Below are 12,067 nucleotides of genomic sequence, written 5' to 3' on the forward strand. Positions count from 1 at the left end.
GTTCTTAGACATGTCTTTTCATTAGATATAAATGTTCGAGTTAGGATTATTTATTTTTAAGCATTGCAGTTTAGAATAATAGAAACTATGGGATTAGGGTCAAAAGACTTGGGTTTGACTGATTTAGCAAGAGATCTTGAATGTAATGTAATGTTTTTAAGCTTCATTTCCTCTTTTGTGCAGTAGAGGGAAAACTGTATGTTTAACTGCGTTGTTTCGAGGATCAAATGATATAATGTATATGAAAAAACACGAAGTACTATTTACATACTTTATTATTACAGCCAGGAAATAACCTTACATAAATCATCCAGAATGAGTGTTCTTTTTGTTTTTTAGATACTCAAGATAAATACACACATAATTATTGTGTGGGTCATAGAGCCATTTTTTTCTTTGCCTAACAATAACTTTATTGACCTAAACACTTCACCAGCGATCTAAGAAGTTGGAAAGGTTACAGTAAACTTTCAAGGCTTAACACTTTTTTTTTTTTGTAGTTCGCTAACAAGGTTAACAGTCCAACTCTTCGTGCACACCAAACCTGACAATTACAAATAATTTTTAAAATACATAAGCGTTAGTTGTGCCGTTGTTTACATATTCATCATGTTTTAGAAAATGATGACGCTATCAAAAAATAACCAGTGCTAAGACACTGCATGGCATTGATCCACGGCTACGGAGCTTCGGTCTTGCATTGTTTAAGATGATGTAGGTGGCTCAACATTGTGTCAAGTTGCACCTTTAACGTTAGTTGTGCATCAGAAGAGGCTTTTTTTTCCCCACAGTTTCAACAAGGCTTTAGGAATCTACTCAACCCAGCCGAAAAGGGTTAAAGGAGTCCAGCAGAGGGGAGTAGTGCAGAGTGAGTGTGTGTGTGTGAGCGCACAGGACAGAGGCATCGAGTTGCGGAGCAGACTCGTACACAAGTTCCAAAGGCCACCGTGTCCGCGGTAGTCGGCCCTAGGGGGGCCGGAAAGGCACGGCCTTCGCGGAGCTGGCAGAGCCCTGAGGGTCTAGGGGGCTGGGTTGGAAGGAGAGGGTTTTCGTGAGGGTTTCAGGGCGTGGCTGGAGTGGGGGGCGCGCGGCGAGTGTGCGCGGGTGTGCGCGCTCGAGAGGGCTAGTGTGAGCGCGGCGAGTGTGAGCGCGGCGAGTGTGCGGCCGCGTCGCCATTCCCCGTGACGTCAGAGTGTATTGTTGTGAGCGGGGCCGAGCGTAGCATCCCCGGAGCTGTCACCGCGGCGGCCGCGGCGGCGGCGCAGCGCGAGCCCCCAGCGAGCGAGCCAGGCCGGCGCCGCCCCCGCCCCTGTCCCCGGCTCCACCGCCCCCGCCCCCGGCCCGCCCGCCGCGCGCCGCCGTCGCCGCCGCCCGCGCGCCCCCACCCACCCCACCCCCTCGCTCCATCCCTCCCACCCGCTGCCGCCGCCCGCGCGCCTCCCCCCGCGGAGCGAGTGCGGGTCACCGGGTCACTGGGTCATTGTCTCCGCTCCCGAACCCCGAGCACCCCGTGGAATCCCCCACGTCATCATCAGAACCATCAATGAGATGCAAACATGAAAGACAAGAGGAAGAAGAAGGACCGCACCTGGGCCGAGGCTGCCCGCCTGGTACGTACCGCTCCCCGCCCGCCGCCCGCCGCCCGCGCGTCCCGCCGGCCCCGCCGCACGCCCCGCGCCGGCCTGCGGCGGCGGAGACGGCCACTTCCAGCCCGAGCCGCCGCCCGCTCGCCTGGCTCTTGCTCTTTGTTATTCTGCGGGAGTGGGCTCGCCCGGGGGCCCCTGTGTGTGTGTGTGTGTGTGTATGTGTGTGTGTGTGTGTGTGCGTGCGTGCGCGCGCGGAGGGGCGCAGCGATTATCTCGGGGAGCCCGGCGCCCGCCGCGCCCGGGACACTTCTCCCGGTACTTCGCTCTCGGGGCTCGGCTGTACCTCCTCCACGGGTGAATTTACGAGCGCTCGGCCCCGCTCGACTTCCCTCTCTGCTGCTCCGGAGACCTTTGTGTGGCAATTACTCCCTCCCGGCCCCTCCACCCCCCGGAATTTCATCAATAACTCTCTGTGCACGGTCTGTGTGTAGGTTCGGCGTTTGTGAGTTCATACATTTTACACGTGCATGCACGGTGTGTGTCCGACCCGGACTTGTGGGGCGTGTGCATGTAGCCTAGGTCGTTGCGTGTCTGTGTGCCGTGTCGTGTGCATTATATATGCACACTGATACGTGCATGTTTTGTGTGGATCAAGTTCGTTGGTGTTTGTAGGTATTGTGCTCTGCCCGATGTTTGTGTGTACATTCCATGCACGTGTGTACAATTTTGTGAGTGTGTGTGTCCGGGTGTGTGTGTTTAGTGAAGTTGGGTCAGTGTCATTTGTAGCGGGAGGTTATTAAGAGTGTACAGCTAGGTGTGTTTCACTGCTGGCTTCCTGGGCGGTGTTACTTGGCTGCTTTTCCTTTTCTTTAACCTTTCGGAGCTTACGTTTTAATCAGCGAAAGAATGTCTCTATAGAAATGCTGGTTGGCAGAGGGGCGTCGGCGACTTTGGTTTGATGCATGTGTATGTGTGGGTTTTTCTTTTTTTTCCTTCATCTTCTTCTTTTAACGGACAGCTGTAAACGGTTGTTTTTTTTTTTTAAAGGATATTTCTGTACAGTGTGTCTCACGGGAATGCAAGGCATTACATTTGAAGCTCAGCCTTTCAGGGTTTCGGCTGCATAAATTAAATATTTATTCACCAACTTACTATCAGTTATAAATTGACCAAAAGAAAGCAGACTGCATGCAGCGGGGGTGCGGGGCGGGGATGGGGGGTAAGACCCCAGGATACGTTACTGGGTTGACTTTGTAAGGGTTGTTTTACTTTAACTGTGGTCGGGGTTTTTGTTTGTTTGTTTTTGCTATTTTTTTTAAAGCTTTTGAGTAACTACATCATGTTCAAGGAGAACATTTGTCAAAAGTAATTATCTGAGTTCGGTTGAAGGGCCTTGCTGGTATGTCTCTGGATTCTGGCAAAGGGTTTTAGATAATTGACCCTATTGCCCTGCGAAGAAGTGGCAAAAGTCCTTTTTAATTGAGGTCTAGTTATTGGTAGCTGAAGTGGCCAGGCCCCTTTACTTCATCTTTTAATTTGTAACAGTGTATGTTATTATTTCTCCCCTTAATCTGTGATCGTGTTAATCGCTAAATCACTCACTGTCTATGGATGAATGGGCAGGTGATAGTCATTCTCTAACGAACTACATCTGGGAGAGGAAACTTATTTGTGAGGAATACGTGAAAAGTAAGCAGGAAGCGTTAAGTAGATGCCAGATTGATGTTATCACTGAATTTTTGCTAAAGCAGAGTACATTACTTATTGTTTGCTGAGCCATTAATTCAGAATTGTGTGAGGGTGTGCAAGGCTTCTGAAAACGCCTTCTTCAGTTTCCTTGGAGTGACAATCGAGTATTATTATAGAGCTTCAGTGTATGTGTTTTAAACAAGTGAACAATGAGTTGATTTATAAATATTTTAAAATAATGATTGATGAATTAGCTGTATCTGCCTACAGAGAGTTCTTTAATAAGTAACAGTATTCTGATGGAATTTAAAGCTAACCATTTGTATTCAATCAGTGTATGTTGCTATTCTTGAAAGTCCTGTGCTTTATTTGATCTAATTATATTGTATTGATAAATCTTGAAATAGGTTTCCGTGTTACAATTTTTTTGTTAAAAGTTGCGTTTTCCTCTTGCAAAGTTCATTGGTGGGAAAAGACACACTAGGAGTCATCAACACAAAAGAATTAATGATAGACCAGATGTCTGTATTTTAACCAGACATATTGAACTAGTAGTTATGGTAATTTTTCAATTTGGTTCAAGTTATTTTTCCCCTGGTAGTTGTACAAATGTGTATGTATTCAAAATGTGACAGTTGAAATAAAATACTGAATAAAATAGCAAGTAATTGTTACTGGAAATATCTTTTTCAGAAATTTGCCGTTTGTAGTAGTGACTTATGAGCATTCTTAACTTATTTTGTGAAAAAGGAGAAATGGTTCCATTTGGGTAATAGTGACAGTTTTTCACATTTTCTTTATGGTTACATGAATGCATATAGACTTAAACTCTCTTCCAAACTTGCATGAAAAACGTTTTACTCTTATAATTGATAGTATTAATTTATACTCAATGAAAAAGGGATGCCCTTTTTTTTAGCATTTCTGTCTTAGAAATACTATTATGTATTTTTACACTGCCACTGCTGATTTTGCTGTCGTTGTTGTTAAGGATTTTTAGCCTTTTCTCCATCAAATGTTAAACCAGATGTCTGATTTTAAAACTAAAGACTAAAGATGGATGGAAAATATGCAACTCAGTATGTGGTTCTTGCAATATATGAACTAAAGAGAGAGTATCCAAATTAATGTTAAGAATAACCTTCCAAATCATCCAGTGTACACTATGTATTATATATCTATATCTATATACATATGTGTGTGTGTGTGTGTGTGTGTATATATATATCCTACTGGTGTGTGTGTTTGCATGTGATTATCTTGAACGAGAGGATATCAAAGCAGAGGAAATGCAAAATAGATTTTTTGAACTGAGACCAAAAGCTTATGCTTAAATGTAGCTTGGTATTCACTTTTAAGAAAAATGTATATGGAAGAACAATTCTTTCTAGAGTAACTGAGAACTTCCATTTGACAACAGAATTTTGGTTTTCTTTGTGAGAAGAGTATCCAGCCTCCAAATCTGTAAACTCTGAGTGTCAGCTCCAGGGATTTTATTTTAGATGGAGATGCAGCTATCAAGCTCTACCAATTTTCTCATAGAAGTATGTCCTGTTTGGATGTGGTGGGCTTGTTTATCTTAGGAAAGGAGGGATGGTGGCATAATTCCCCTGTATTTTCAAGAATGCGGTGATTATTAACAGGCTGCCATTTTAAAATAGTAATATGACATCTTTTATTTTCTTTCTGCCCTGCATCAGTTGCAGAAATTTCAGCCTTCAGCCTCCCCCCATCCCCCTCGGCCTTCTGCAGTTGTGGTTGTTACTTAGCGCAGGGCCATTTAATATGGAGTCTGCTCCCAAACCAGATGCATTTTCATCTGTTTTATCTGCTCTTCTGAGGTTGTAGAGTCTCAGAGGATCCCACAATCACATGGAAGTATCTTCTGTCTTAATATATGTAGCCCACAATAAGAATAAAAATCAAAACCATAACTCATGTCGAGCTGGGGCTTTGACTTTAATCCTTTTGACTTTTATCTCAAGTCTTCACTCTGTTACTATAAATACAGTTTAAACCATTGTGAAAGCATCTTCATGCTTCTTTGTAAAAAATGAGGATTTGACAGGACTTTGTTTCACTGCACTGAGGGGTTTCTTTGTTACTGGCTTACCACAGAACATACTGTTATTTATACGTTTATTCTAGGTTAATTCTTTTTTTTTTTGACATGCAAAAATGTTGTTGCTTTGAGAAGTGCTTTTTTATAGTTTAATCAGTTTGTTCTATAGGGAATGCTGCTGTTAAGATAATGGTTCAATGTATTAATTTGTTCCCTGAGTTTCCTTCTATTTGTTTCATTCCTTACAATCTTTGTTTAGTCTCACTGGCACCTGAAAATAAATCTTAATCTTCAATAGCTTTGTGCTTGGTAACATGGCTGATTTATTTGCTCATAGTTTAGATACATTCACACAGATAATGAATATCAGTGGGTTTTTTTGTTGTTTTTTTTTTTGGTAGTTCAAGGTGACCTTTGGAAAAATTTTTAGTGGCAAATTTGACTCATTGTTGGGAGAAAACAGGCACATACCCCTTTATGCCACAGCAGAGTTACTGAAGATTTTAAGTAAATTGAAGTTTTGTAAATCATAATCTATTAAAAATTAAGTAGGGGTTGATTGATTAAAGGAAATCTGTGCGAATCTTTTGCACAGTGAAGATTCTTTTGCATAATGCATTATATTCTAAACAAACTGTTAGGGTTTCTGTCAAATAAAGCTGAATGGTAATGGCAGCTGTTAAACTAGAAAACAATTCATAATTGTTAATGTACTGCTTGCCTTGCCTTTTATCTTTGTATTTCAGAAATAAATATAATTTTTCGGGGGCGGTGAACATAGGGATGGAGGGGAGAGCGTTGGTCTTGCTTTTGGCATTTTCTCACTGTTCTAGTGGTGCTTAGATTTTAGGTTATGACCAGGCCTTCATAACAGTTGAGAACATTTTGACTTGTGATTTGGGGTAAGCCCCAAAGGTGCACATGAGCCATAACTGTGACAGTGCTTACTGGTTTAGGAACCTGGCTAATGAGTTTGGCAAACGGAGTTTTATTTTCCAAAGCTTACATTTTGGTTGGTTTGATTCAGCTGTTTTCTGTGATTCACACATAGCATCATCTCTTTACGTATATATCTCATCATCTTTCTTTCAGATATGGAACCTAAATTTTCATTTTGCAATTTGAAAGATGGAAAAGAGTTGAGCAAGCTGTATGCCTCTCGAGAAAAAAGAAGGAGTTTCAAGTTGGAAAAAAAAATGTGTTTGAAATAATGAGGAATGTGAACTTGGGCCCAGTGTATAGGTTGTTAATTTTTTATTTCCTGCCGACATGAAAGAGAATTTTAAGAATTCTTTCTAAAGTTTTTCTCTCTTTGACAAATTCTTTAGTAGCAGATGAGCATATGGTAGCTTTTAGACTTGGAATTTCACTACAGAAAAACTAACTGATAAAGTAATTAAATTTAATTTTTAATAATGTAATCATTTCAACACTTCACTGAACTGCATTGGAAATGTGAAGTATGGTCCCTAAATATTTTGAGGGCCCCTACATAGCATATGGTTCAAATGCCAGGGACGATACAAAGGTATATCCTTAAGGAGTGTAGAGTTCAGTGGTGGAGACTAGAGAACTTGGAGGGTGACTGAGCAGACACCAACCGTGGGCATCGCATGAATGATCAAGAGGCACTAGTTAACAGATTTACAGAAGGGAGAGGTGATTGTAGAAGGCTTACTGGATTAGGCAAAGCTTGGTTTCTCCTTGAAATCTGAATAGGATTAAACAGGTGACGAGAAAGCATTCTAGGAAAAGAGAGCTGCACGCGCAAAAGGTGTAGTGTCAGGTGAGAGGAAGGGTTCAGGGGACAATGAACAGGCCAGTCTAGAAATCTCAGAAGGCTTGAGGGTGTGGGCACTGAAATAAAGTTGAAAATTAAATTGTGACCCAATTGGGGAGGGTTTTGAAAGTAGTATTAAGACAGTTGGACCTCGTAAATTGCAGCATGGATCTGGTGGGGTGGGGGTGGGGTAGTAGAAACACACAGCACACACACACATACCCCAAAATGACTCTTCCTTACAGAGGGGGAGCCCCGGTGGTCTGAGAGTGTCTCTGAATGCTTCCATTACTTAGAAATAGAGTCTAAAAGCAAAATTGATGTTAGAAATATTTTATTTTAAATAACACAACTTTGTTCTGTCCCATAGCCTTTGCCAAATGAGGGAAAGTAAACATTAGTAAGTACTATACATTACAGTTGTAGAAAATGTATACAGATCACTCATTTGCCAAAAATACTCTCTTGAGATCAGTAGATAGCTAGGGTTATCTCAGTAACTCATTCTCCTAGTGTGGGGTTTAATGACGTGCCCAGTATCTTCACCTTGTTTGTAAGGAGCAGGGCTGGCATAGATCTTTTTTAAAAATTCTGTGCTGTCTTTCTGATTTTTTAAAAATAATACAAGCATTTTAATGGATGTGAATTTAACAGATTTGTTGCATGGAGGCATGGGGAGGATCCAAGCCTACATCACACTTACTGCCTGCCTTTCATTTCTCTCTCTTTCTCTCTTTTTCTAAGCATCAAAACTTTGCGTGGTGGTGGTGGTGGTTTATTTATAATTTAAAATCCCTTCTCCCCCACCCTTGAGGTCCTCAGTTGCAGATCCTGGCTCCTTCCTGCCGGGCTGGGAGGAGGGGCATCTGTACAGAAGGACTTTCCGCTATTTGCCAGCACTGAGTGCCTTGATTGTGCTGCCTTTGTCCCGGCACAGTAGGTAGCTGTGGAAATCTAGCCCTGACTGAAACTTTCCCTGAAGAGCCCTTGGGGAACAAATAGAAACATTATATGATTAGCCACATTGTTTTCATTATTAAACAAATCTACATAAAAGGATAGCAATTAACAGCTTTATCTGCCTGAACTTAGATACCTACCTTTCCTCTTGCCTCCATATTCCCGCTTGAATTGGTAACAGTTAACTGTTGCTGGTTTTAATGTCAGCAACTGACAAAACTAAATTGGGAATAGGCACTTCTCCTGGTTGATTGACATATAGCCCTCTGACACATTCTTCTGTAGTTTTAAGGCAAATTCATGCCCTGGGGTTAGAGCCAAAGGGCTTGTCAGAACATTGACTTTAATAGCTGAAATATATAACTTAAATGACATCCAAGACCTTAGCTTTGGTGGAACTTTTAGAACCTGAGGAATTCTCCAAGGCAGTGCAATTTATACTTAATGGACAAGCTTAGAACTTGTAAGATTTTTGTCTAAGTATAGAGATGTATAATTTACTTTATGATGCAGTTATTTACCATGGGTTTATTTTGCTTATATTTAGCATAAATTAGTCCATGAACAACTTAGATAATGATTTTTAAAATAATTCCACAACTGATTTTTTTGGCAAGTGCTCCATTCTTCTTTACTAATCCAATAGTTGATTTCGGAATATATTATTTATGACTTAAAGAAGGGAATAGGAAGGACCCTCTTCATCTTATTCAGAAGACAGATGGCATTTTCAAGATTTTGTTAACTATCATGTTTTGAAACCTGTCTTAATAAATTCAGGGAATTAGAAATTGAGATTGGATCTTTGCGCTTGTTTTTCAGCTCAGTCATAGAGAAGACATGATATAGTGAGGCTGCTGGTTATTCTTAGGGTTTTCTTTTTTAATGTCAAAAATAAATGGCTACACATGTAATTTGTGCATGTATGGAAACCTTGTTGACATAGCTGCAGGACTAAGTCGCTGTCTGGACCATCAGGACTCTGTATGACCCTCCCTGCTTCCTCTCCCTACCATGCACAAGCAACAGACACTCTTATTTGAAAATGTGTTTAATAAGAAAATCTCCTTCCTTTAAAATATGTGTTATCATATCTTCAAAATATCGCAGTCAGAAATTGTCATTCCTAAATTCTCTGTTTAGTCTAATTTCTTATTTCTTTTAAGTCAATCCTAGAAATCAATTAAACTTTTTGAATTAAACTTCTTTGATATTTTCCTTGTTCCCTTTCCATCACTCTTGCTCTTTCCTGCTTGCTTGAGTGTCTCCTTTCAGTTTCCCTCTTAATGCTGGTATATCTCAGAATTCTGTCTCCCCCGTCCTTTTTATTCTCCTCTCCATGGGCAGTCTCATCCACCTCAATGGAAGTGTCCCAGGATAAGGACTCTAGCTTTGATCCTTTCCTTAAACTTTGGACTTACACTAACAATTTCTATTGTTTATCTCTATGTACTATGCATATTTCAAATGAAATTTATGCAGTTCAGTTAAATATTCATTAGAGACCTCCCACAAATGTACCATGCATTGGGTCCACAAAGAGGAAAGGACAGCACTCCTGTCTGGAGACTTATCTGTATGCACGTAAACACATGGTGTCTGTGGAGAGTGGTAAATTCTGCCTTCTAAATATAGCTCACATTTAGCTCCTCCTCTTTTTATTCTCTATATTTTACTGAGTTCTGACCTTCCAACTAATTTCATCACTAATTTATTTTACAAATCTTACTTACTGAAGCTGTATTTATCTTTCTAGAACAGACCTGATCTTACTGAATCATCCCTCTGCTTACACTCTTGTGATTACCTGTAAGTTAAAGTCCAGCAGGTCATGGGAAGCCCGTTTCAATATCAGAAATCCTTTTGTTAAGTGATGTATGATTGCTTTCCCTAATAATATGCAGAATTTAGCATGTTCTGCTAAACCTTCCCATTGTGTAATAATCTCTGCAACCTTAGATTTATTTTAAATTCTTTGAAACATAACAAAGTAGTTATTTTTAATATGAGATAGTTAAATTCATCAACGTATTTTATCAACTTCTGTGTTCAACTTTATTTCTTGTATTACACTCACTCTCCAAGTTGCCTCCTTTAACAGCTTTTTTTTTTTTAATTGAGGGTCTCCAGGTTCATAAACAGTCTTTGTATTTCTGAAATGTTTTTGTTTTGCCCACCCCTTAAAAATTTTTCTTATTAAGATTTTGTATTTTGAGTTACTTACAGATTCACATGAAGTTATAAGAATTAAAAAAGAGTGAACAAATGGCCAAATCCTCTCCCTATCATCCATACCTTTTCCCCAAACCCTCCATATTCTCATAATTTTAATCTGAATACAGTCAAGATTGGGTATACAAAAGTGGTCAACATCAGCCTTTAGGAAGCATTATCACCCAAATTTGTGGATTATAATTCAAAAAGAGATTTTTTTTTCACAAAGCTCAGCACATCTTCCATTAAAAAAAAATTGGAGAAACTTGGTAGGAAAAAACTAAGAGATCCTATGTTGCTCTCACCTCTGAGTGATAATTTAACTAGTTGTAAAAGTCTTAGTTGACAATTTTTTTTACCCTTAGTACTTCAGAAATGTTTCTTCATTATGTTCTTGCATCAGTGGTTGTAATACCTTGTCTGTGGTGAGTTTCATTGTTTATTTTTTAAGAGGTAATATGCTTTTTGTATATGAGAGTTGTTACATGTTCTCTTTATCCTTGAAGTTCTGAAGTTTTAATGCTGTGTCTTAAATGTTTGTGTTTATTCTACCTGGTACCTAGAGTATACTTTTTTTTTTTAGAGTGTACTTAATTGTTGCCTTTTTATGCTTTAAAATTTTAATCATGTTTTGGTATAGAACTTACTTATTGTATTGTGTCCCCAGAAGGCCATGAATTCTTTAAAGTCTTCTAAGAATTCCCACAGCATCTCATAGTTTAGCTTATGGGTTAGCATTAAAAACAATGTGGAAAGGACTCCCCTAGTACGGAACAGGAGACAACAATGAATGTGCTGGCTTTGTCGGTCAGAATTATGGATTGCAAGCAACAAAAAACAATTCTTGCTAACAAGCAGAAAATGAGTTTTTTTTGGAGGCCATAAAGTAGTTTGTATAATCATCAGGAAGGATCTGGAAAAAAAAAAAAGGCTGGTAAAATAGGCAGGGATTGGTAGAGGCTGGGCAGCAAAAACACACACAGTCATGCTATAAGAACATTCTACTTGGGCTATGGCTGTGGTACCACTACCACCACTCGTGTCACCACTGTGACTTAGTGCTGATATAGGACACTGCTATTGCTCCCAGTGTATCATACGGATGTATCATAATCCACTCTGTCTTTGCATCCCAGACTCAAGATTCAAATTCACAGGCAGATGCATCTAATTGTCAGACTGTGGTTCCCAAATCTATACCTTAGCTGCTAGGGACTGATGAGAAGGTGTACATGGCCTCTTCACTACTGTAGTGGAAACATCTCCATTCACGTTTTCATAGTGACAATAAAGTCAACAAGGTTAAAACTGAATGCCACATCTCTTCCCACCTCCTGTTCCCAGCAAGTCTGCTCCCCTTTTCTTTCTTCTCTATGAAAGCCGTCACCATCTTCATAGTTCTTCAAAGCAGGAATCTTCTTGTCATCATTAATGCCTTTTTGTATCTTTTTCCTTTTTATCCAGTAATCACTGAGTTCTGCCAGTTTTACCTCCTTTTCTTCAAGTATTCAAATTCTCAAATATATGTTACACTTATATCCATTTCCACTGTAATCTACCCTGACTCAGGCAGTATGTGGGTTTGGGAAAGAATATAGATTAATGACAGGCCTAAAAGTCAGGCAGATGTATGTTTGAGTCTCAGTTCTGCTACTTACTATGTGTTTGACTTTAGGCAAATTATTTAACATCTCTCAATTTTAGTTCAATTGTCTATTAAAGGGAATAATGGCATTACAGAGTGGTTGGAATATTTAAATAAGATAATATGCATAA

The 12,067-nt window shown here is 40.0% G+C and overlaps 1 protein-coding gene across 2 annotated transcripts in view; it reads left to right on the top strand.

Moving 5' to 3' along the window:
- Window positions 1–1,556: 1,556 nt before the first annotated feature.
- The window catches only part of ASXL3 (ASXL transcriptional regulator 3), a gene marked incomplete at both ends in the record, with an annotated part of 168,100 nt that continues 157,589 nt past the window's right edge, over window positions 1,557–12,067 (top strand). For both annotated transcript variants that reach the window (XM_082640776.1, XM_082640777.1), the window contains one exon: window positions 1,557–1,610. In XM_082640776.1, coding sequence (XP_082496902.1) covers window positions 1,557–1,610 — 54 coding nt within the window. The remainder of the gene's footprint in view (window positions 1,611–12,067) is intronic.

The sequence above is a fragment of the Mesoplodon mirus genome, assembly GCF_964341445.2.
Source record: "Mesoplodon mirus genome assembly, chromosome: 13".
Taxonomy (NCBI): Eukaryota; Metazoa; Chordata; class Mammalia; order Artiodactyla; family Ziphiidae; genus Mesoplodon; species Mesoplodon mirus.